The 27,633-nt window shown below is 33.4% G+C and overlaps 1 protein-coding gene across 7 annotated transcripts in view; it reads right to left on the reverse strand.

Annotated features, from left to right (window-relative positions):
* Positions 1-27,633, reverse strand: part of ATRX (ATRX chromatin remodeler) — a 237,155-nt gene that overhangs the window by 159,578 nt on the left and 49,944 nt on the right. For 4 of the 7 annotated variants that reach the window (XM_006218905.3, XM_072955833.1, XM_072955835.1 and 1 more), the window contains 5 exons: positions 25,580-25,692; positions 5,069-5,124; positions 4,126-4,178; positions 3,148-3,272; positions 33-146 (listed from right to left, as the gene is read on the reverse strand). In XM_006218905.3, the coding sequence (XP_006218967.1) occupies positions 33-146; positions 3,148-3,272; positions 4,126-4,178; positions 5,069-5,124; positions 25,580-25,692 (461 nt within the window). The remainder of the gene's footprint in view (positions 1-32; positions 147-3,147; positions 3,273-4,125; positions 4,179-5,068; positions 5,125-25,579; positions 25,693-27,633) is intronic. The other 3 variants (XM_006218906.3, XM_072955836.1, XM_072955837.1) reach the window with 1 other exon arrangement.

Consider the following 27,633-nt stretch of genomic DNA (forward strand, 5'->3'; position numbering starts at 1 on the left):
AAACTCATGTTTTCATTTTCACTTGTATTTACCTCCGCGTTTTTTGAGATTTTCAGTTTTCATTTTACTTCTGCTTCTAAATTCAGGCCCTTTAAAATCATCTTTGTCTTCATTCAGCACTGGCTCTGGCTGTACAATCACTGTACCTAGAATGATTTCATTTAAAAAACCATTACACATATTAAATGTGCAAGTGAAGTACAAGACTTCAGTTCAGATAAAGCCAACATTGCTGGTACATAGTTTTGTTTCTTCCAAGCTTTCAATACTTGTATAAGGACCTCTCAAGAATAAATAAAACAGGGAAATAGTAAAAGGGCCAGGTGTCAACAATCAGATTACTTGTTGGAATATAGCTCATAAAAATAGGGGGGCAGGATTCTGAACTGATTATAACAAAAATATGTGAATAAAGTAGAAAGCCTCAGCCCAGTTCTGAATTTTTATAGTGCCTATCACAAAAGTTGTTTTGAATATGAACATCCATGCTAAATTCCATAGTTTATAAAATAAAAGGATCAGAAGAGAAAATTTTAAAAGACATCCTATTCTTCTCATTAGTCAAATCATAAATGCAGAAAAAGATTTTTAAGGGTTGTTTTATATTGTTTTGGAAGAGGATAATGGAGGGCAATGTGAGAAGTTAATTCTGCTATTACTGCTATACCTATTCTGCAGCATTTCCCTACTAGTATGTCAAAGTTTCAGTACTATCCAAGGCCTTAAAAGAGTTTTAAACAGAATACTGTTTAAAGATACTTAAGCTCAAATGCTCTAACAATAAATTGCAGAATGAGATCAATTTTTGGTCTCCATGGGAATCTTTTAGAAAGAATGTACTTTCTGACCTATAAAATATGTGAACTGAAGAGACAGACTGCTAATTTAAGTTTTCATTTTAATCTCTCAAGAGCAAATAAAGCAGGGGTATAGCAAAAGGGGTCCATTTACCCACATTGCAGGGCTTAGTAATTGAGCATTATTGGCAACAATTAACAGTCATCCCTTGGTATCTGTGGGGGATTGGTTCCAGGACCCCCTTGGATACCAAAATCCGTGGATACTCAAGTCCCTTATATTAAATGGCATGGTATTTGCATATAACCTACATATATTCTCCTGTATACTTTAAATCATCTCTAGATTACTTATAATACCTAATACAATGTAAACACTATGTAAATACAGTTGCCGGCAAATAACTCAAGTTTTACTTTTATGAACTTTCCAGAATTTTTTTCCCTGAATATTTCTGATCTGCAGTTGGTTGAATCTGTGAATGCGGAACCCACAGATATGTAGGGCTGACTATAAAATCTAGTAGTTGTCAGGAGCTGTCTCCCTGAAACGTGGGTCTATGTTATTCAGCAAGTAGGTTTCAGCAAGATACAGCATCTAGTTAAATGAATTTCTGAGTCTCTGAAAAGTGGGGGGGGGGTGACAGGGCACACAGGACTGAGTTTTTACAAACTGGTAAAGTTAAATAATCTACACACACACAAAAAAATCTTTATTCACAACAATCATTTCACATGTATACTCTCAGAGAAGCCCTGGCATTTGAAAAAAGCTAAAGATTTATAATTAACAAAAAAATAGATTTATTTCTGAAGATTCTTCTCTAAATGGAAGCAAAGCAGCAGAGTGGAAAGAGCACTCACTAGCTTTGGATTCAGGCAGACCTGGGTTCAAATCTTAGCTTCTCAATTTAAAGCTGAAAAAGTTCCTTGAGCTCTGAATTTGTTCCTTCATCTCTACAAGTAGAAACAATAACTACCTTACGGCATTGTTTTGAGGATTAAATGAGTTAATTTTTTAAGAGTCTGGTACCTATACATACTCAATATAGTATTGTAACAATAATTATAATCAACCAAATTTACTCTTATGAAACAGATTAACTTTTGGTTTGGTAGGAGAGAATTACCTTTAGTTCAGGTTAGTAACATCCCATGCTAACTTTCCTCCACAGTATCATTAAAAGAAACATTTGAATTCTTAATTCTTAGCTTACCCAGTGGCCATCATTAAGGATTCCCAGCGACAACCACTGAGAATGTAACACTCCAAGGTGAATCATTGCCCACGGGACTCAACTCAAATTCCCATGTTAGTTGTTTCTGCCCCAGGGCACCAAAGCCAATACATATCATCGATGATTTTCAAAGCCAAGTAAATGGTAGGCCTATCAATTTTCCTTTTATTTCTCTTCGTTGTCTCATTCATTTCTTTTCCTCATTTCATTTCTCATCTATTATAATTTCTTACTTGTCCTAGTCAAGCAGTATCTTCTATCCATCATTTTTTAAACTTCCATAATCAAAAAATCACATATCACATAAACGTAAGTATAGACAGAGAACAAAGCAGTAAAACACTTCTGTAAGTGATCTGTAAGAATAAACTTGAAAAAACTGCTAAGAGCCTTAGACATATTATTCAGTAAAGAAAAGAAATCTAAACTTTGATTCTGAAAAACCTAGAAATTACCAAGACCCTTGTCATTCTCTCATCATGTAATCACACTGCTCTCAGACTTGGGCTATGAAAAGTTTGAGATTTTCATTTGGCTTCTCCCTCCCTCCTTCCATCCGGCCTCAATTTGGTCAATGAGATTTTAAGGTTAGAACAACAGTTGAGAGGAATGTGACAAGGCACTTTTAAAAACATAATTACTAGAAATATACCTAAATCTCTCTTCAATAGTTTAACTTCAGCTTTGAGTCTTAGGGAATTTACGAATGCAGTAAGACTAAACTAGAATAAAGGTTGGTTTTTTTTTTTTAAGTTTTCAGACATTGATTTTCAATAAAATAAGCACATTAAAATTTATTGAACCAAAACTTAATATACTAAACTTTTAAACCAATTTCCACATTCAAGTTTAATTTGGAAATGAAATCCCATTTCTAAAACCCATTTGAAAGAGAAAATAAGGTTTTTTATTTTCAAATCTGACTGAATATTCTAAATTTTTAACCTCAGTAACACACACTATCATTACCTAATACATTTCCAGACCATCACTATTAAAATGCCAAGTTTGGTTTTTTACACACAACTAATGGTAATCAAGTTCCAATTTAATAATGGCATTTAAAAATACATTTCAACCATAACTTCTTATGAAAAATTAATACACTTTACCTTTTGGCAAGCTTTGCATAGTAATATCATTTTCTGAATTTTCATTAGAAGCATCTTCATTTACAGTTTCATCCAAAGGTTTTTCATCATCAGATTCTACATACTTAGTTACAATTGAAGGTTTCCTATGAAAGAATTAAGTGCACAGAATTATGGACATTTCTGATAGTTGGAAAAACACCCAAAGAACATAAATAACATGTTTAGGTTGAGCAATTGCTCTTAACCAGGAATACATATTAGAATCACCTAAGGAAGCATACACTTCTATACTGTAGAACTGAATATTATGATTTAGTAAGTCTGGGGTAGGACCAAGTCACGTGCATTGAAAAAGCTACCAGGGGTTGTGAAGAGAACTTCTATTTAAGAAGCACTACTTTAGGGAGTAAGTTAATAACAAGTAAGTTGTGATTATTAAGAATCATTCCCACTGGTTTGTAGAAACGAAAGTCCAATAGAATAAACTGCAAACTTCTAATAAAAGCTATACTCCACAGTATATGCATAATAACTTAGTGTTACAGTATACTTGGAAGAAGTTTCAGTCTTTATGTACAATTCACTTTGGCAATTTAACACAGAAAAGTATTTTTACTACTATCTGATCTTATAACTTTCTCATAACTATGATGGCTACACTCCCCATCCTAGACAATTTCATATAACCCTAAAAAAACCATAGTCACAATGAAGCATTTACCAATTTATTTACTCTTTTCTCCTTTTTTTTTAAAGAAATTACCTACATATTGCAAGTGCCACTAATATATAATAAATCCCCCAGACACTTTTAATTAAAATTAAGTCAGAATGAATTGGTAATTGTTGAAGTCAAATGATAGATACAAAAGCATTCAATATACTATACAGCCCATTTTTAATATGTATGTTTGTATAAAATAGTTTACTTAGAACAAGAGTACCTGAAGTTTAGAAAAAAAGAAAGAAACTTTTTTCCCTTGAACATCAACCAACCTCTTTGATCGTGATGATCCTGATGATTTGGACTTCTCTGAAGAGCTAGCTCCCTAAATGTGAGAAATAAATAGAAAGGTGAGTAAAACTCTCAAAGAAACATCCCTACAATTAAGTATTTCCCTACACCAGTATCTCTAATACAGTGACAGAATGAGATATAATTTATACACCTAGAATATTTTTCTAAATGAAGCATCAAAAACTAATTCTTGTTTACTCTTAAGGTTTCCTTGATTTAAGATTAATTTTTAATAAAATTGTTACTGTTAAATTTTGAGGTGTAGAGGTGATACACTGCTGTATTATGATCTTGGCCTAAGTCAACAAAGACAAAAAAAAAAAGGTGTAGAGGTAATCAGATCCCAAGAGAGGTAGAAAGTTTTAAAGATTGAAAAATGTATTACTTTCTCTATCCTAACATCTAGCACAGAGTACCTTCTATAATTTCTTTTGAGATATAGACCAGTATTTTGCCAGTATAATCAGTATATTTTATTGAATTTAGTTCTTCACACTAGGCGGAAAGAATCCTAAAACCATAGTTTAGGCTTGGGTATCGGGTGAAGGACTTCAGGATGGGTTCATATAATAATGTTTAAGAGACTCTGAATTATCTGGTTTTAAGACATCTCAGAACCATGGAGTTATGCCTATAACAACCACCTGGAGCATCACTGTTGCAATATAATAACATTCAAATACCTATCCGTTTGCAAGCCTTCCGTTGTCTGACTTTAGGTATACTGCTGAAGCAAGCAAACCACAATAACAACAAAAACAATAAATACTATCAAAAAATGGACAACTACCCAAAATGAAGTAACATAATAATACTTGAGTTTAACAGTAAACTTAAACACATGCATCCATTAAGTAAAAGCAGTCGATGACCTATACTCTAGTTGGTTAGTATCTTTTAAATGCTTCAAATTATTCTTACCTCTTCCTTGCTGTTTTCCATCATATCAGAGTTATTTCCAGAACCACTAATTTTATCTTAAAAGAGAAGAAATAAAAACACTATTTATCTCTTTGGTACATTATCAAACAGAACACCAAAATCTATAATTCCATGAACCCATTTTTCAATCTATGAAGTGTGGCAGTACTGGTAATACTTTACTTACATTAAAATATTCCTAGAAGAGTTTCCTGAATAGAATCACTCTCTTCTGACACACTAACTCCTTCTTAAAAAGCATTTATAAAAAAAAAAGCAGTTTGGTATCATAACATTTCCTAGTGTAATTTTTTTAAGGTTTTTCTCTTAAAAGAAAATTTAAGCTCCATATTCTACTAAAAATAAAATCATACTATTAATAAATTGTATTTTCCTTTACCATAAGACACTAAAAAAATGGCAAACTAAATCTACAGGAGGCAGAGGGAAGAAAATAATTAATATTAGAGCAGAAATTAATGAAACAGGGAATAGAAAAACAACAGAGAAAAATCAACAAAACCAAAATCATTTTTTTGAAAATTGAAAAAAGTCTTAGGCTAGATAAACCAAGAGAAAAAGGAGACAATACTCAAATAACTAGAATCAGAAATTAAAGAAGGGATGTTACTACTTATCTTAAGGAAATAAAAGGATCATAAAGGAATAACACGAACAATTGCCTTATTCCAAAAAAACAGATAACCTAAATGAAATGGAAAAACTCCTAAACACAAACTACTGAAGTGGACTCCTGAATAGATCATGTGAATAGAAGTATAACTGAAAAGACTGAATTAGTAATCAAAAAACTACCCACAAAGAAAAATAAAGGTCCAAATGGTTTCACCATTAAATTGCACCAAACGTTCAAAGAAAAAAAAGAATTAACACCAATTCTTCACAAAATTTTACTAAAAAGGTGGGAACACACCCCAACTCATTTCACAAGACCAGTAGGATAGAAACCAGAAAAGATACCACAAAAATAGAAATCTACAAACCGGTATCACTTATGAATATTGATGTAAAAGCCCTCAATAAAATACTAGCAAAAACTTCCAAACAATAAAAGACATCTTTCTGCTACAGACTGGGAGAAAATATTTGCAAAAGACATATCTAATAAAGAACTATTATCTAAAATATACAAAGAACTCTTAAAATTCAACAATAATAAAATAAACAACATGATTAAAAATAGGCAAAGATCTGAAAACATCTTACCAAAGAACATGTGCAGATGACAAATGAGCAAATAAAAAGATGTTCCACATCATATGTCAATAGGGAATCAGAAATTAAAACAATACTACACATCTATTAGAATGGAAAAAATGCGGAACATTGACACCACCAAATGATGTTGAGGATGTGGAGCATACAGCCACTTTTGGCAATTTCTTAGAAAATTAATCATTCTCTTACCAGATGATCCAGCAGTCACACTCCTTGATATTTACCCAAATAAGTTGAGAACTAAGTCTATTCAAAAACCTGCACAAAGATGCTTATAAACATCTTTTTATTTATAGAAACATCTTTATAAGTAGCTTTTTCCATAACTGTCAAAATGTAGAAGTAACCAAGATGTCCTTCAGACGGTGAGTGGATAAAATAACTGGTACATCCAGACAATGGAATATTATTCCACTCTGCAAAGAAATAAGTTATCAAGCCATGAAAAGACATGGAGAAACTTTAAATGCATATTACTAAGCGAAAGAAGACAATCTGAAAAGGCTACATATTGTATGATTCCAAGTGTATGACACTCTGGAAAAGACAAAACTGTGGAGACAGTAAAAATATGAATGGTCGCCAGGGGTTAGGGGAAAAAGGGAGGATGGATAGATGGTACAGAAGATTTTTAGTTCAGTGAAACTAACCTGTATGATATTATGATAGATGTCATTACACACTTGTCAAAATCCCTAGAATGTATAATAAAATTAGATTTTACAGTAGTGAAATCTAATGCAAACTATGGATTTTGGATGATACTGACTTATCACAATAGGTTCATCAATTGTAACAAATGTGCAACTGTGGTGAGGGATGTTGACAGTGGGGGAGGCTGTACATGTGTAGAGACAGATGCATCAAAAATTTCTGTACTTTCCACTCAATTTTTCTGTGAACCTAAAACTGCTCTAAAAATTAAAATTTATTTTTAAAAATTCTAAAAACTTCCTCAACTATCTACAGAATACCCACAGGTAACATCATACTTAATGGTAAGAAAAAAAATTAATGCTTTCCCTCTAAGATCAGAACAAGACAAGGAAATCTGCTCGTGTCACTCTCCTTCAACACTGTAACGGGGATTTTAGCCAGAGCGAGAAAATAGAAATAAAAGGCATCAAGACCGAAAAGGAGGAAACAAAACTATCTATCTTTGGAGATAACATTATCTTATATGTAGAAAATCCCAAGGAATCCACCAAAAAATATTAGAACTAATAAGTGAGTTCAGAAAGGTTGAAGAATATAAGAATAATATACAAGGGTGGGAAGGGTATAGCTCAGTTAGAGTGCATGCTTAGCATGCATAGGTCCTGGGTTCGATCCCCACTACCTCTATTAACAAATATATGATAATAAACAAACTCATCACCTCCCCCCCAAAAATTTTTTTAAAAAGAATAATATACAAAAATCAATTGTATTTCTATATACTTGCAAAGAAAAATCTGAAAATAAAATTAAGAAAACATTCCATTTACAATAGAATCAAAAAGAATAAAATGCTTAGAAATAAACTTAACAAAACTTATACTCTGAAAACTACAAAATATTATTTCAAGAAATGAAAGATTTAAATCAATGGTAAAACACTGCATGTTCATAAAATAGAAGACAACATTAAAACGGTAATACTTCCCAAACTGATCTACAGTTTAAAAAAGGCAATCCCTGTCAGAATCCCACTTGACTTCTTTGTAGAAACTGATAAGCTCATTCTAAAATTCATGTAGAATGAAAATGGACCCAGAGTAGCCAAAATAATTTTCAAAAGGAAACACACAACAGGAAGACTTACGCTTCATGATTTTAAAACTTATTAAACAAATATAATCAGTACAGTATAGTACTGGCAAAAGGACAGACTTAAGAATCAACGGAAAAGAACTAAAAGTCCAAGAGAAGGGTATAGCTCAGTGGTAGAGCACCTGCTCAGCATGTACAAGGTCCTGGGTTCAATCCTCAGTATCTCCATCAAAAAATAAATAAATCTAAGTATCCCTCCTAAAAAAAAGATATAATATTAAAAAAAAAAACCTGAAAGTCCAGAAATAAACCCATATATATATGGTCGACTGATTTTTCAACAAGAATGCCAAGACCATCCAATAGGGAGAGAATAGTCTTTTCAACAAATGGTGCTGGCACAACTGTGTATCCACATGCAACAAATGAAGTTGAGGATCTGCCTTACAACCACATATAAAAATTAACTCCAAATGCATCAAAACTATAAGATTCTTAGAAGAAAATATTGGGGTAAATCTTCATGACCCTGGATCTAGTAATAGATTTTTAGGCATGATAAGAACAGAATGAGCAACAAAAGCAAAATTAGATACACTGGACTTTACCAAAATTAAAAATGTGCTTCAAAAAACACAATTAAGAAAATTAAAGGAAACCAACAAAATGGTGGAAAATATTTGCAAATCATGTATCTAACCCAAATGCCCAAATGCCCACTGACGGATGAATGATAAAACTAAACACACACACACACACACACACACACACAATGGAATGCTATTCAGCCTTAAAAGGGAAGAAAATTTTGATACATGCTACAACATTGATTAACCTTGAAGGCATTATGCTAAGTTAAATAAGCCAGACACAAAAAACAAATATTGTATGATCCCACTATATGAGGTTCCTACAGTACTCATATACATAGAGACAGAATGTAGAACAGCAGTTGCCAGGGACTGAAGGTAAAGAGGACTGGGAAGTTAGTGATTTTAGTCGGTACAGAGTTTCAGTTGGAGAAGGCGGAGAATTTCTGGAGATGGTGGTGATGGTTACACAACAATGTGAATGTACTTAATGTCACAGAACAGTATACTTAAAATTGGTTAAATGGTAAATGTGATATCATGCATATTTTATCATAATAAAAAGTCTAGGATATATAAAGAATTCTTATACATCAACAACAAAAGATAAACACCTAATTAAAAATGTGCAAAGGATCTAAATAGCTAGTTCTCCAAGGAATATATACAAATTACCAATAAGCACATAAAGAGATGCTCAATATCAATAGCCAAATACAGTAAGACACCACTTCACATGTACTGGGTTGGCTCAAATTAAAAAGTCAGATAATAACGATTGTTGGCATGAACGCAGAGAAATCTGAATCCGTATACATGTTGGTGGGAATGCACAGTGGTGCAGCCACTGTGGGAAACAGTTTGATATTTCCTCAAAGGATTTAACAGAGTTACCGTATAACTCAGCAATTCCACTCCTAGGCATATAACCAAGAGAAGTTAAAATATATGGTCACACACAAACCTGTTCACAAATGTTTATAGTAGCATTATTCATAATAGCCAAAAGGTAGAAACAAGCTGTTATTGTCTATCAACAAATCAAACAAAGGTGGTATATCCATATAAAAAATGTTATTTGGCCATAAAAAGAAATGAAGTACTAATAGACACTAAAACATAAATAAATCTTCAACACATTATGCTAAGTGAAAAAAGCCAGTCACAAAGGACCATGTGCTATACAATGTCATTCATAAGAAGGTCTGAAATAGCGAAATCTATAAAGACAGGAAAGTAGGTTGGTGGTTAGTTAAGGCTGAGGATAGGAGGCGATACCTAAGGGTACAGGGCTTTTTTTTCAGGTGATAACAACATTATAGAATTTACTGTGGAGATGGATGCATGTATCTGTGAACATACTAAAAACTTCTAAATTGTACACTTTGGTGAATTGTAAGCTATGTAAATTATATCTCAACAATGGTGTTAAAAGTTTTATTAGTCCTTAGGGAAATGCAAATTAAAATCACACTGTAATATCACGAAGTATCAGAAAGTCTATTTTTTTTAACAGTGGTAAAACCAAATGCTGGAAAGGATGTAGAGGAATGGATCATTCTTACACTGCTGTGAGAATATAAAATGGTGTGGCCACTCTGGAAAACAGTTTAGGAGTGTCTTAAAATATAAAAATAAATATGCAACCATCATACACCCCACCAACTGAATTCCTGGGCATATATATACCAGAGAAATGAAAACTTATGTTGACATGAAAACCTGTACACGAATGTTTAACAGCAGCTTTATTTGTTTTTTTTAATCAAACAACTCTCTGTTGTTTATTTATGGATACTCTCATCACTCTTATTTCCCAGGAGAAAAGACATTTTAACACCCAAAGAGTAGAAAGCGTAGAATAAAAGCCCATCCATTAGGCTGCCCTAAAGTAGTTAGTCTACACCTGCAACAGCACGCTGGCTGAGGCATCTGGGTTGTAATGCAGGTATGTGAGGAGCCACATGCCGTTTTGTTTTTTTTTTTTAATAGACTTTATTCTTTTAGAGTAGTTTCAGGTTCACAACAGAATTGAGCAGAAAATACAGAGAGTTAGCATATAGCCCTCCCCACCCACATATACTCCCCTCCCCTCAACATCCCTCATCAGTGTGGCATATTTGGTACAATCGATGAACCAACATGGACACATTATTATCGACCAAAGTCCATAGTTTACATTAGGGTTCACTCTTGATGTTGTACATTCTATGGGTTTTGACAAATGCATAATGACATGTAGCCACCACTATAGTATCATACAGAGTAATTTCATTGCCCTAAAAATCCCTTGTGCTCCATTTATTCATTCCTCCCTCCCTCCCTCTTCCCAAAACCCTGGAAACCACAATCTTTTTATTGTTTCTGTAGCTGTGCCTTTTCCAGAATGTCATTTGGTTGGAATCATACAGTTTGCAGCCTTTCAGACTGGCTTCTTTCATTTAGTAATATGCCTTTTAAGTTTCTTGCATGTCTTTCATGGCTTCATAGATCATTTTTTTTACTGCACATATATTTTTTAATTTACATGTATGTACTGTTCATTGTTTCTAAGAATGTTTAGAGTTTTAGCTTTTTAAACTTACATAGTTATTGAAGGAATATCAAAGCCAACCACAAAATAACAATTAATTCAATAAGATACATACATCCTGCTATTACCAGCAACATTATTTGTAACTTCCAAGATATGGAAGCATCCTAAGTGCACATCAATACTTGAATTGAAAATGAAGATGCAGTGTGTGTGTATACACACACACACACACACACACACACACACACATATGTAATGGAATACACCTCACCCATAACAAAGAAGGATATTTTGCCATTTGCAGCCCTTCATTCACTTCTTTTCCACTTCAAAAACCAGAAATTTGTAACTGGCAGAGACATTTCCATTACATCAAAAACAACAAAATACTTAGAAATAAACTTAATCAAGGAGGTTACCTATACTCCAAAAATCGAAATGACACAAAGAAATGGAAAGATTTCTTGTGCTCTTGGATTGGAAGAATCAACACTATCAAAATGACCACATTACCCAAAGCAATCCACAGATCGAATGCAACCCCCATCAAAACCCCCAGCAGCTTTATTTGTAATAGCCCAAATCTGGGATGATCAGATATCCTTTAGCAGGTAAATGGTTACAAGCTGTGGTACATTCACATAGAACACTACATTGCAATATAAAGAAAATAACTATTGACACATGCAACAACTTGGATGAATCTCGAGGGAATTGTGCTAAATGAAAAAAAAAATACCAAAAGGTTATATACTATATGATTCCATTTATAGAACATGTTTAAAATGACAAAATTTTAGAAATGGAGGACAGATTAGTGATTGCCAGGTGTTAGGCACAGGTAGGAGTAGGAGTAGGGAGCTGAGTTTGATTATAAAAAGCACAAGATGAGGAATCTGTATCTCGACTGGAGTAATGAATATATGAATCAACTCAGGTAATAAAACTGTACAGAACTTAACAAAAACACAAAAGTACAAATAAAACTAAGAAAATCTCAATCAGATTGGTAGAGATCATTAACCTGATTATAATGATATATTATACCTCTATAAAATGTTGCTACCATGTGAAACTGAGCAAAGTATATAAGAGTTCTATATTAGTATTACAATTTCATGTGAATCTATAACTATCTCAATAAAAATATAACTTTAAAAAAAAACTAGGGATAGAGGGGAACTTCCTCAATTTGATAAAGAACATTTACAAAAACCTTATATAGATACCATCATACTTAATGGTGAAAGAGTGAATGCTTTCCCACTAACATCGGAAACACCAAGAGGTGTCTGCTATCATGATCTTCTTCAAAATAATAAAAAATACATTAAGTCCTACCCAGTGTAATGAGGCAAGAAAAGGAATTAAAAGGCACACAGAGGGAAAGAAAGAAGTAAAACTGACCCTATCTGCTGACAAGATTAAGTAGAAAGTCCCAAGAAATCTAAAAGATGAAAAAGAAGCTACCTAGATGTAGTTCACAGGATACAAGGTCGATATAAACAACTGGATTCCTATATACCTGCAATGAACAATTGGAATTTGAAGTTAAAAAAAAGAGAGAATTTAAAATAGCACCCCCCAAAATGAAGTACTTAGGTGAAAATGTAACAAAATTTCATAATTTTCGAATTAGTGTTTTCATTTTCTTCAGATAAACAACCAGACATGAAATCGATGAATCCTATAGTATTTCTACGTTTAATGCTTTGAGGAACCTCCACATTGTTTTCCATAGTAGGAGCACCAGCTTACATTCCTACCAACAGTGCAAGACAGTAGCCTTTTTTCCACATCACCAACATCAGATGTTTGTGGCCTTTTTGACAACAGCTATTCTGACATGTATGAAGTAATATCTCATTATGGTTTTAATTTGCATTTCCCTGATGATTAGTGATGGTGGGCAGTTTTTCATGTGCCTGCTGGCCATCTATATGTCTTCTTTGGGAGAATGTCTCCTTAGGTCCTCTACCCATTTTTTAATCAAACCGTTTGCTTTTTTGTTATTAAGATGTATGTATTCCTTACATAATTTGGATGTTAACCCATTAAAATATATATCATTTGCAAATATATTCTCCCACTCAGTAGGTTGTCTTTCCCTTTTGTTGATGGTTTCCTTCACTGTGCGTAAGCTTTTTGGCTTGAGGTAGTCCAATTTGCTTATTTTTGCTTCTGTTTCCCTCACTTGAGAAGATCAGAAAAAAAAATACTTACCAATGTCAAAAAAAAGTACTACCTACATTTTCTTCTAGGAATTTTATGGTTTTAGGTCTTATACTTATGTTCTATACTTAAGTTTTAATCTATTTTGAGTGTATTTTTGCATATGGTGTGAGGAAATGGTCTAGATTCATTCCTTTGCATATAACTATCCGGCTTTCCCAACACCAATTACTAATGAGGCTGTCTTTTCCCCATCATATATTCTGTCTCCTTTGTCACAGATTAATTGACCATAAAAGAGTGGGTTTATATCTGGGCTGTCTATTCTACTCCATTAATCTATGTTGTCAGTTTTTGTGCCAGTACCATACTGTTCTCACTACTATAGCTTTTTAGTATGAATTGAAATCAGTGAAGTGTGTGATAACCAAGCTTTTATGTTCTTTCTTAAGATTGGGCTATATGAGGTCTTTTCTGGTTCCATACAGATTTTATGATTCTATCTGTTCTAGTTCTGTGAAAAATGCCATGGGTATCTGACGGATTTCATTGAATCTATAGATTGCTTTGGGTAGCATGGACATTTTAACAATATTAATTATTCCAATCCATGGACACAAATATCTTTCCTTTGTTGTATAATCCTCTATTTCTTTAAAATAATATCAAGTTTTCAAAGTACAGGCCTTTCATCTTCTTGGTTAAATTTATTCCTAGGCTTTTTTTTTGACACAACAGTAAACAAGATTGTTTAATTTCTCTTTCTAATAGTTTGTAATTAGTATACAGAAATACAACAATTTTGTATATTAATTTTTTTTGTCTTGCAACTTTATGGAATTCATCTCTTTATCCTAATATTTTCTGGTGGAGTCTTTAGGGTTTTGGGGTTTTTTTTTTTAGGGTTTTCTATATATAGTATCATGTTATCTGCAAATATTGACACTTTTACTTCTTTCTTTACAATTTGGATGCTTTCTATTTTTCTTGTTTGACTGCTATAATGAAGACTTCCAATAGTATGTTGAATAAAAGTGGCAAGAGTGGGCATCCTTGCCTTCTTCCTGATCTTAGAGAAAAATCTTTCAGCTTATTACCACTGAGTATGATGTTAGCTGTGGATTTATCACTAACGATCTTTATTATGATGAGGTATTCTCCCTTTATACCCTTTGTTGAGAATTTTTATCATAAACGGATGTTGAATTTTGTCAAATTCTTCTTCTGCATCTACTGAGATCATATGATTTTTATTCTTCGTTTTGTTAACATGGTGTATCATGTTGAATGATTTGCTGTTACTGAGCAATTCTTGCATCTCTGAAATAAATCCCAGTTGATCATAGTTATGATCCTTTTATGTACTGTTGAATTCTGATGGCTACTTTTTTTGGAATATTTTTATATTTATATTCATCAGAGATAATGACCTATAATTTTCTTTTTTATAGTGTCTTTGTCTAGTTTTGGTATCAGAGTAATTAATGCTGGCCTTGTAGAATGGGTTTGGAAGAGTTTCTTCCTCTTCAATTTTTTGGAATAGTTTGAAAAAATAGGTATTAACTCTAGATGTGTTAGAATTCACCTATGAAGTCATCTGGTCTTGAACTTTTGTTTGTTGGAAGTTTTTGATTAATGATTGAATTTTATTAGTAATCAGTCTGTTCAGATTTTCTATTTCTTCATGATTCAGTCTTGGAAGACTTCTGTTTCTAGGAATTTATCCATCTCTTCTATGTTGTCCAATTTGTTGGCACAGTAGTCTTATGATTCCTCACACTGATATGGTATAAGTTATTACTTTTCCTCCTTCATTTCTCACTTTACCTAGGCCCTCTCTTTTTTTTTTCATGATTAAGTGTGACTAAAGGTTTTTCAATTTTATTTATATTTTCAAAAAAAATCTCTTAGTTCCATTGATCTTTTCTTTTTTCCTAGTCTCTCTTTCATTTATTTCTGCTCTAATCTTTGATTTCCTTCTACTAACTTTCAGTTTTGTTTGTTCTTTTTCTAGCTCCTTATGTATAAGAAAAGCATAATCCTTAAAAGGAAATCTATAAATTGGACTTCCTCAAAATTAAAAACTTTTGCTCTACAAAAGACCCTCTAAAGAGGAAGAAAAGACAAAGTATCAATTTCATTATTTCCAGTCTGACTTTTATTATTTCCTTCCTTCTACTAAGTTTGGGCTTGTTGTGTTCTTCTTTTTCTAGTGCCTTTAGGTATAAAAGCTATATTTTAATTTGAGATTTTTTTTATTGTTTCTTGAAGCAGGCCGTATTGCTACAGTCTCCCCTCTTAGAACTACATGTTGTGCATCCCATAGATGCTGGAAAGTTGTGTTTCCATTTTCATGTGTCTCAAGGTATTTTTTAATTTCCTCTTTGATTTCTTTGTTGATTCATTGGCTTTGTAGCATTTTGTTTAGTATTCATGTGTTTGTGGTTTTTTCCAGTTTTCTTCTTGTAACTGATTTCTAGTTTCATACCGCTGTGGTCAGAAGAGATGTTTGATATAATTTCAGACTCTTAAATTTTTTGACACTTGTTCTGTAGCCTAACATGTGATCCATCCTAGAGAATGTTCCATATGCACTTGAGAAGAATGTGTATTCTACATTTGGGGGATAGAATGACCTGTATATATTAAGTTCATATATTAAGTCTAATGTTTTTAAGGCTGATGCTTCTTTATTGATTTTTCTGTCCGAATGAACTATCCATTGATGTAAGTAGTGTATTAAAAAGTAGTGTAAAAATACAATGATAGTATCATTGTATTACTATCAATTTCTCCCTTTACTGAGTCCATTATGTAACATCCTTCTTTGTCTTCTGTTATAGACTTTGTTTTAAAGTTTACTTTGTCCAGTATGAGTATTGCTACCCCAGGTTTCTTCTCATTTCCATTTGCATGGAATATCTTTTTTCATCCCTTCAGTTTCAGTCTGTTTGTCTTCAGATCTGAAGTGAGTTTCTTGTAGACAGCATACAAATGGGTCTTGTTTTTTAATCCACTCAGTCATCTGTGTCTTTTGATTGGAGCATTTAGTCAAGTTTATATTTAAAGTTGTTATTGCCAGTTATGTACTTATTGCCAGTTTGTTCATTATTTTCTGCTTGCTTTTGTAGTTTTTCTTTGTTCTTTTCTTCTTCTCTTGGTCTCTTACCTTTTAGTTTGATGATTTTCTTCAGTATTATGTTTGAGTTCCTTTCTCTTTATCTCTGTGTATCTACTGTAAGTTTTGGATTTGCAGTTACCATCAAGTTGATAAATAATTATATTTTTACACACACACACACAGCTGACAGTTGCTGAAATTCAAAAACATTCTACAGTATAAAAATACTACATTTTTATTACCCCTCCCAATGTTTTATGTTTCTGGCATCATATTTTACATGTTAAACTTTGTGCATCTCTTTACATTGTAGTTAGTTGATTTCATTACTTTTGTCTTATAACCTTCCTACTAGCTTTACAAGTGGCTGATCCACTGCCTTTGCTATGTATTTAACCTTTACCAGTAAGATTTCTTTCTTTCAAACATTTTCTTATTCAAGCTATTGCATTTTCTTTCCCACCTTAAGAAGATGCTTTAACATTTCTTATAAGGCTAATTTAGTGGTGCCCAACTCCTTTAGGTTCTGCTTGTCTGGGAAACTCTTCATCTCTCCTTCAATTCTGAGTGATAACCTTGCCAGGCAGAGTATTCTTGGTCGTAAGTTTTATCCTTTCAGTACTTTAAATATGTCATGCCACCCTCTTCTGGCCTGCAGTTTCTGCTGAAAAATCAGCTAATAATCTAGTGGTGTTTTCCTTCTGTATGATTCGTTGCTTTATCTCTTACTGCCCTTAAAATTCTGTCTTTATCTTTTGCCATTTTAATTATATGATTTGGTATGGCTCTGTTTGGGATCATCTTGTTTGGGACTCTCTGTGTGTCCCATCAGTGGATGCCTGTTTCCTTTCTCAGATTAGGGAAGTTTTAAGCCATCATTTCTCCAGGTAAGTTTTCTGTTCCTTTCCCTTCTCCATCTGAGATCCTTACTCCTAAAGTTGCCCCAAAGATCCCCTAAACTCTCCTCATTTAAAAAAATTTTTTTTGCTTTCCTGACTGGTTGATTTCCACTATTTCATCTTCCAGATTGCTGATGTGTTCTACTGTATCATCCAATCTGCTGTCAATTTCCTCTAGTGTTATTTTTCATTTCAGCTTTTGTGTTCCTCAGCTCTGACTGGTTCTTTATTATATTTTCTAATTCTTTGACATTCTCACTGTGTTCCTCTATTCTTCTCCCTACTTTAGGAAGCATTTTTAATGACCATTTCTTTGAATCCTTTACCAAGCAAATTACATATCTCCATTTCATTAAGGTTTTTGCCTGCATTTTCATCTTATTCTTTCTTTTGGAACTTATTTCTCTGTCCCTAATTTGTTTGACTTTGTGTCTGTTTCTATATATCAGGTAAAATAGGTACTTTCCCGGTCTTGAAGGCATAGTCTTGGGCAGGAGCATGCCCTGTGTAGTCTGCAAGTACCAGGCAACTTTGACAGGCCAAGCCTGGCCAGTCATGGACCAGAGGGGTCCTGAGGCAATCCACATTCAGGCTGCCTCAGCAAGAATGGCTATAGCTTATGTGGGCCAGGGCCTTGCTGGGGTAGCCTTGGTAGGCCAGCTACGGCACCTGAACCATATTCCCACTCATGCTATCAAGGTGAAGGGGGGAACACAAAAAGTGGTGCACTCTAGCACTTTCAATGCTGGAGAAAGTTTCAGCACACCCCCAACCATTTAGCAGACATTCTAGGGTTAGTAAATGGATTTCACTCATGTATAGTCCAGGCCCCCTTTACGACTGTTTTTTCTCTGTGCCCCAGGACAGGTAATCCTGCACACAGGCCCCTCAGTTATATCCTTCCCCACTACAGTACAATGAATTGAAGTGGGGTTCCCATTGATACTGTGTCTCTGTCTCTCCCTCCAATCTCTATGTGGTCCTTGTATCGTTTGTTGTGCAGAGGCTGTTTAATCAGTCCTCAGTTCTTCTGCAGGAGGAATTGTTCTTCATACAGCTGTAGACCCAGTGTGTCTGTGAAAGTAGGTGAGTTCAGGATCTTCCTATGCCGCCATCTTGAACAAAATGCTGAGTTTTATGTTGGTTCAATCTTAGTCACAAGGAGGCTATCAGAAGCAATGGGGTTGCAGGCTTGCACAGCACGGCCCTAATGAGACCGGTATCCAAGTCTTAAACACCACTGCTGGAGCTAACTGGCATATTCTTAAGGACAAAAGGCTTAACAATTGGGAATTCAGCCATTAATACTTCCTTCTTCCATGCGTTGACTCTCCTCCAGTTTGTGTCTGCTTTTTGTCACTGTTCAGTCCTTCCACATCATTGTTTTTAGCATTTTGGCCAGAGGTTATAACTGGAATCTGTGGGAGCTATCTGTTTATCCAAACAGAGCTACTCTCCCATTACCACCAGAAGCAGAACTCCTCAACTAAATACCAGACACAGAACTGTAACAATATAACTTCATTCTAAAGAAAAAAGAAATTTTAAATGAATACCTAACACTAGTTAGGTTTCTTTATTGTGATGGTTTGTTTCCAAATTTGAAAGTATATGGGTATAATGATGACTGAGCAACTGAGTACATACACTAAGGATAAGGGGAACCAAATTTCTTTCTGTTGCAGTAAAACAATATGAAAAGAGGATGACTAAAATGACACCTGTTGTCCAACGTACAATTAAAAGTATCAATATCAACTCATGAAAATATAACACATACACTGGCTTTCTCTATAAGGGGGCCTGGAAGCAAAGACATTCTGGTGGCAACGAGCACACCATACACCTAGATACTGTTTTCTAAATACCATATCTCATAAAATGAAGCAGAACTCCTTGGAGAAGTAACTGATTCCAGGGCTGGGGAAGAGACACTGCAAAGTAAACAATGAACATCTTGTGAGGGCAGAAAGTAAGGATAAAATAAGAAAAAATAATGGATAATGATAAAAAAAACTCAGTAGTTTCAAAGTAATCATCAATTACTTACCATTTACAAAGAAATAAATCATATAACTTTATAGTGAATTAATGTAGCAAAATAACCACACCAAATAACCTGAGTTAACATCACCAATAAAGGAAAAACTATACTCTGTGCCTTGTGATATAATATACAGACAAGAACATAACATCACTTATGTGGTAATCTTGCCAAAAATTTAAAGAAACCTCAATCTAATTATAGTAAGGCAAATCCACATTGAGGGACAATCATCTAAGTAATAAACAGATTTGTGCATTTGAAAAATACCATGGTTCCAGCAGACAGAGAAATTATTTCAGATTTGGAAAGACTAAAGGCCAGGTAACTATATGCAACATGTAATCATCAACTGGATCCTGGACTTCAGCAGAAAAAACTTACCTATGAACACACTGTTGGGAAATTTATGAATTAAGAATAGAAATTATAGATTAAAGTACGTATTTCGTTTTACCCATGTATTTACCCTTCCCATTGCTATTCATAACTTTCTGTATTTTGGTGTCACATTTCAAGTTATTTTCCTTCTGATTCAAGAAAACTCTTTAGTATTTCCTCTAGTGTAGGTCTGCTGAAATCAAGTTTTCACTTTTTGTATTTATTCAATTTTCATGTTAGAAAGATGTTTTCACTGAACAGAGTTCTACACTGACAATTATTTTCATTTGGCACTTTAAAGTTATCATTTCATTGTCATCCAGCTTCTAACATTCCTGTTGTAAAATGAGCTATCACTGTAACTGTTGTTCAAAAACACTCAACATTCAAATAGCAATGACTTTGGGGGGAGTGTATAGCTCAAGAGGCAGAGCACTGGATTAACATGCACAAGGTCCTGGGTTCAATCCCCAGTACCTCCTCTATAAATCAATCAATCAATCAACAAATTAACCTAGTTACCTTCCACCAAAAAAATCTCATAAAAAATTTAAAAATAATAATAAAATAAAAAGCAATGACTTTTTCCCTCTGGCTGCTCAGATTTTTCACTTGGTTTTCATTCTTTAGGAGTTTAATTATGATATTCTTAGTTGTAGTTCTCTTTATATATATCCAGATTGAGGCTCATAGTATTTCATGAATCTATGGCTTGATTATCTTTCATTATTTTTAGAAAATACTCAACTAGTATCTCTTCTTAGTTTCTGACCCATTGCCTCTCTTCTCACCTTCTGGGACTATAAGTACACATATGGTTGAGCTTTTCCCTGTGAACTACATCTCTTAATACTTCCTGTACGTATTACCTTTCTTCTGAAAGTGCACAAGTGTGTGTGTTGTGTGTGTTCAGCTAGCCACAAAACCTCAAAACAAGTGATGGTAATCATCACGTGATACAACACAGTTTTAGAAAGGAGAAAGACAGGTAGAGATGAGATGTTAAATGTTTTTTATTTTTAAAAATATGTACCAAATCTACTCAGAGAAGTTACAAAACAACCTAAAAATTTATTGCATAATACATGAATAACAAAATAGAATTAGCAATTAAAAAACCTCCTTGCAAACAAAGCCCAGGACTAGATGGCTTCACTGGGGAATTCTACCAAATATACAAAGAAGAACTGACACCAGTCCTTCTCAAACTCTTCCAAAAGATTGTAAAGGAGTGAGTACTCCCAAACTCATTCTATGAAGCCACCATCACCCTGATACCAAAACCAGGCAAAGACACTGCCAAAAAAGAAAATTACAGGCCACTATCACTGATGAACATAGATGCAAAAATCCTCAACAAAATATTAGCAAACAGAATCCAACAGCACATAAAAAAGATCATACACCATGACGAAGTTTGATTCATCCCAGAGACACAAGGATGGTTCAACATATGCAAATCAATCAATGTGATATAACACATCAAGAAAAGAAAGGACAAAAACCACATGATCATCTCAATAGATGCAGAAAAAGCATTTGATAAAATTCAACACCCATTTATAATAAAAAGTCTTACCAAAGTGGGTATAGAGAGAACATATCTCAACATAATAAGTTATTTGTGACAAACCTACAGTCAGCAAAAAACTCAATGGTGAAAAACTAAAAGCCTTCCCACTAAAACCTGGAACAAGACAAGGATGCCCACTCTCACCACTTCTATTTAACACAGTCTTGGAAGTCTTAGCCACAGCAATCAAGCAAGAAGAAGAAATAAAATGGATCCAATTGGAAGGGAAGAGGTAAAGCTGTCACTGTATGTGGATGACATGATACTATATAAAGAAAACCCTAAAAGCTTAACACACAAACTACTAGAGCTGATAAAAGAATTCGGCAAGGTAGCAGGATACAATATCAACATACAAAAATCAGTTGCATTTCTTTACACTAATAATGAATTAGCAGGAAAAGAAAGTAAAGAAACAATCCCTTTTAAAATCACATCCAAAACAATAAAATACTTAGGAATAAATCTGACCAAGGAGGTGAAAGACTTATTATACATGGAGAACTACAAAACATTAATTAAGGAAATTAATGATAACTTACAACAATGGAAAGCTATCCATGCTCTTGGATTGGAAGAATCAATATCATTAAAATGGCCATACTGCCTAAGGCAATCTACATATTTAATGTGATCCCTATCAAACTACTCAGAGCATTTTTCACACAATTAGAACAAACAATCCTAAAATTCATATGGAATCAAAAAAGACCCAGAATTGCTAAAGCAATATTGAAGGAAAAGAATGAAACTGGAAGAATAACCCTCCCAGACTTCAGACAATATTACAGAGCTACAGTAATCAAAACAGCACAGTATTGATATAAAAACAGACATATGGATAAATGGAACAGAACAGAGAGCCTAGAAATAAACCAACAGACCTATGTTCAATTAATCTTCGACAAAGGAGGCAAGAATATACAACGGAGAAAAGACAGTCCTTTCAGCAAGTGGTGTTGGGAAAACTGGATAGCAGCATGCAAATCAATGAAGTTAGAAGAGTCCCTCACTCCATACACAAAAATGAATTCAAAATGGCTTAAAGACTTAAATATAAGACAAGACACACTAAATCTCCTAGAAGAAAACATAGGCAAAACATTCAATGACATGTATCTTAGCAGTGTTCTCCTACAGAAGTCTAACCAGGAAATAGAAATAAGAGCAAAAATAAACAGATGGGACCTAATTAAACTTACAAGCTTTACACAGAAAAGAAAACCGTAAGCAAAACAAAAAGACAACCTATGGAATGGGAAAAAAATTTTTACAAATGATGAAACCGACAAAGGCTTGATCTCCACAATATATAAGCAGCTCATACGACATAATAATAATAAAAAAAAATCCAAAAATGGGCAGAAGACCTAAACAAGCAATTCTCCAAAGAAGACATATGAATGACTAATAGGCATGTGAAAAAATGTTCAATATCACTAATTATAAGAGAAATGCAAATCAAAACTACAATGAGGTATCACCTCACACCAGTTAGAAGGGCCATCATTCAAAAGTCCACAAATGATAAATGCTGGAGAGGGTGTGGAGAAAAGGGAACCCTCCTCCACTGTTGGTGGGAATGTAGTTTGGTGCAGCTATTATGGAAAACAGTATGGAGATTCCTCAAAATAAAAATAGACTTATCATATGATCCAGCAGTCCCACTTCTAGCTATATATCCAGAGGGACCTCTAATTCGAAAAGATACATGCATCCCAATGTTCACAGCAGCACTATATACAACAACCAAAACATGGAACCAACCTAAATGTCCATCAACATATGACTGGATAAAGAAGTTGTGGTATATTTATACAATAGATTACTACTCAGCCATAAAAAAGAATAAAATGATGCCATTTGCAGCAACATGGATGGACCTAGAGATCATCATTTTAAGTTAAGTAAGTCAGAAAGAAAAATACCATATATCACTTATATGTAGAATCTAAAAAAAAAAAGGAAAAAGGAAAAAAACACTATGAACTCATCTACAAAACAAAGAGAGACTCACAGACATAGTAAAGAATCTTATGGTTACCAGGGAAAGAGGGTGGGAAGGAATAAATTTGGTAGTTTGAGATTTACAAATGTTAGCCACTATATATAAAAACAGATTAGAAAAAAAAGTTTCTGTTGTATAGTGCAGGGAACTATATTCAATATCTTGTAGTAAGTTTTAAGGAAAAAATATGAAAACAAACATATGCATGTATATGCATGAATGGGACACTGTGCTGTACATAAGAAATTGACACATTGTAACTGACGGTACTTCAATAAAAGAAATACATGAATAACTTCTAGGATAATATATTTCTGTACTGTTCCCACCTCTTCTAAGACTATTTTAAACAGTCAACATTCATCACCCCCCAACTATAATACATCTCCATTACACATAAAACCATAAGTGTATGCTTCTCTAAGCACCTATAACTATACAACCTTACTTTTTTTTAACATTTTTTATTGAGTTATAGTCATTTTACAATGTTGTGTCAAATTCCAGTGTAGAGCACAATTTTGCAGTTATACATGAACATACATATATTCATTGTCACATTTTTTTTTGCTGTGAGCTACCTCAAGATCTTGTATATATTTCCCTGTGATATACAGTATAATCTTGTTTATCTAGTCTACATTTTGAAATCCCAGCCTGTCCCTTCCCACTCCCCTCCCCCTTCGCAACCGCAAGTTTCTATTCTATGTCTATGAGTCTGTTTCTGTTTTGTATTTATGCTTTGTTTATTTGTTTTTTTTTATTCCACATATGAGAGATCTCATATGGTATTTTTCTTTTTCTTTCTGGCTTACTTCACTTAGAATGACATTCTCCAGGAATATCCATGTTGCTGCAAATGGCGTTATGTTGTCAGTTTTTATGGCTCAAGAGTATTCCATTGTATAAATAGACCACATCTTCTTTATCCAGTCATCCGTTGATGGGCATTTAGGCTGTTTCCATGTCTTGGCTATTGTAAACAGGGCTGCTGTGAACACTGGGGTGCGGGTGTCCTTTAGAAGTAGGGTTCCTTCTTGGATATATGCCCAGGAGCGGGATGACTGGGTCATATGGTAAGTCTATTCCTAGTCTTTTGAGGAATCTCCATACTGTTTTCCACAGTGGCTACACCAAACTGCATTCCCACCAGCAGCGTAGGAGGGTTCCCTTTTCTCCATAGCCTCTCCAGCATTTGTCGTTTGTGAACCTGTGAATGATGGTTAGTCTGACTGGTGTGAGGTGATAACCTCATCATAGTTTTGATTTGCATTTCTCTGATAATTAGTGATACTGAACATTTTTTCATGTGCCTATTGATCATCTGTATTTCTTCCTTGGAGAAATGCTTGTTTAGGTCTTCTGTCCATTTTTGGATTGGGTTGTTTGTTTCTTTCTTGTCAAGCTGTATGAGCTACTTATATATTCTGGAGATCAAGCCTTTGTCAGTTTCACTGGCAAAAATTTTCTCCCATTCCGTAGGTTGTCTTTTTGTTTTACTTATGGTTTCCTTTGCTGTGCAGAAGTTTGTAAGTTTAATTAGGTCCCATTTGTTTATTCTTGCTTTTATTTCTATTACTTGTGTAGACTGCCCTAGTAGATCATTTTTTTAACATTTTATTGATTTATAATCATTTTACAATGTTGTGTCAAATTCCTGTGTAGAGTACAATTTTTCAGTCATACATGAACATATATATATTCATTGTCACATTTTTTTCTCTGTGAGCTACCATAAGATCTTGTGTATATTTCCCTGTGCTATACAGTATAATCTTGTTTATCTATTCTCCTAGTAGATCATTTTTGAGATGTATGTAAGATAATGTTTTGCCTATATTTTCTTCTAGGAGGTTTATTGTATCTTGTCTTATGTTTAAGTCGTTGGTCCATTTTGAGTTTATTTTTGTGTATCGTGTAAGGGAGTGTTCTAGCTTCACTGATTTACATGCTGCTGTCCAGTTTTCCAACACCATTTGCTGAAAAGACCATCTTTTCTCCATTGTATATTCTTGCCTCCTTTGTCAAAGATTAGCTGACCAAAATACAACCTTACATTTTTAAATTAAAATATCCAATATCAGTTATTATCTAAAAACTAGATTACATAGGGGCTATTAAAGACTTTAATAGCTGCTCCCCCAAAAAATAAATGGAAAATAGACTAGAAGATATTGCACATTATTTTTAATTTACCTGTGCTTTGGTTCATCACAAGTCTTGGAGGAGAACTCGTTTCTTCAGATTCTTCTGATGAATGTGCCAGGAAGTCATGAAGCTTCTGCACCAATGTATTCAACTTGCTTTCACTGTCAAGACAAAAATTTTAAGAATTTCCTTAGTTAGCTGTCATATATTGAAGTAAATATAAAGTTTAATAAACTAAAAATATAACTACAGTGTAAGTAGTCTGAAAGAATGCATATTCAAAATACAAATTAAAGAAAATGTATTTTCTTTATTTTACCTAGGCTATGAAAATATGAGTAACACTATCTACCTGTACACTTATCTACAATCAAAATATAATTCAAGTTAAATACTAATTTATATCATTTAAAATAATAATTCAGTAATTTATCAAATATATTTCTTTAGCACTCTTCAGAAGCCTTCAGCAGTTTTTTTGTGTATTACTTTTTTCTGCTTAGAACACAGTAATTGTATAAATGACAAACATTAAGATGAATAGAGTAGAACAGGACTTAGAAGATCTCACAGTTTTCCAGGGAAATATTTATGTAACTAAATTATTATATCATATCCTATTAAGTTATGTATATAGGTATTATCTGTAATCCAACAGGGTTATAAAAAGTTAAAAGTTTAAAATGCAGGAAAAAAACACACAGATCAGTTCTAATAATAAAAGATTTCCTAAACTTAAAAGAAGGAAAAAGAAAATTGACTTCATTGAAATTCAAAACTTTGTATGTCAAAAGATACCACCAAGAAAGTGAAGAGACAAGGGGCGGGGAGGGATAAATTAGAGGTTTTGGATTAACAGATACACACTACTATATATAAAACAGATAAACAACAAGGATCAATGGCATAGCACAGGGAACTACATTCAATATACTATAATAACCTATAATAGAAAAGAATCCAAAAAGAATATATGTAACTAAATTATTTGCTATACATCTGAAACTAACACAACATTGTAAATCAACTATACGTCAATGAAAATTTTTTAAAAAGTAAAGCAACAATCCACACAATTGGAGAAAGCTATTTTCAAATCATATTTCTAAACAAGCATAAGTATTCTTTATATAATATATATACTTTAAATAATATAAAGAATTCTTACAACTAAATAGTAAAAAGGCAAACTCAATTTAAAAATAGTGAAAGAATTTAGATTTATATTTCTCCAAAGAAGATACATACAAATGGCAAGTAAGTCCTTGAAAAAAATGCTGAAGATTATTAGTTATTAGAACAAAATATAAATCAAAACCACAATGAGATACTACCTTACACTCATTAGAATGGATACAGTAATAATTTTTAAAACAAAAATAAGGGTTGGCAAGCATGTAAAGAAATTGGAACCCACTATATTTATACAATGGAATACTATTAGGCATTAAAAAGAATAAAATAACGCCACTTGCAGCAACACTGATGGATCCGGAGATCGTCATTCTAAGTTAAGCAAGCCAGAAAGAGAAAGAAAAATATCACAGTATATCACTCATATGTGGAATCTAAAAAAAAAAAAAAGACACAAATGAACTTACTTACAAAAGAGAAACAGACTCAAAGACCCAGAAAACAAACTATGGTTACTGGGGGAAAAGGGTTTGGGAAGGGATAAATTGGGAGTTCGAGATTTGCAGATACTAACTACCATATATAAAACAGATAAACAACAAATTTCTTCAGTATAGCACAGGGAACTATATTCAATATCTTGTAGTAACCTATAATGAAAAAGAATATGAAAACAAATAATATGTATTTATATGTATGAATGAAACATTATGCTATACACCAGAAGTTGACACATTGTAAAGTGACTATATGTCAATTTAAAAAAAAAAAGAAACTGAAACCCACCTACATTCCTGGTGGGAATGTAAAATGGTGCAGTGACTAGGAAAAAGTTCAGTAGTAATCCAAAAAGTTAAAACATAGTTACCAAATGACCCAGTAATTCCACTCCTAGGTATATTCCCAAGAGAAGGAAAACATAACCACACACAAAAAAAAGTACAAAAATGTTCACAGCACAGCAGCCA

This window comes from Vicugna pacos, chromosome X (genome assembly GCF_048564905.1).
Source record: "Vicugna pacos chromosome X, VicPac4, whole genome shotgun sequence".
NCBI lineage: Eukaryota > Metazoa > Chordata > Mammalia > Artiodactyla > Camelidae > Vicugna > Vicugna pacos.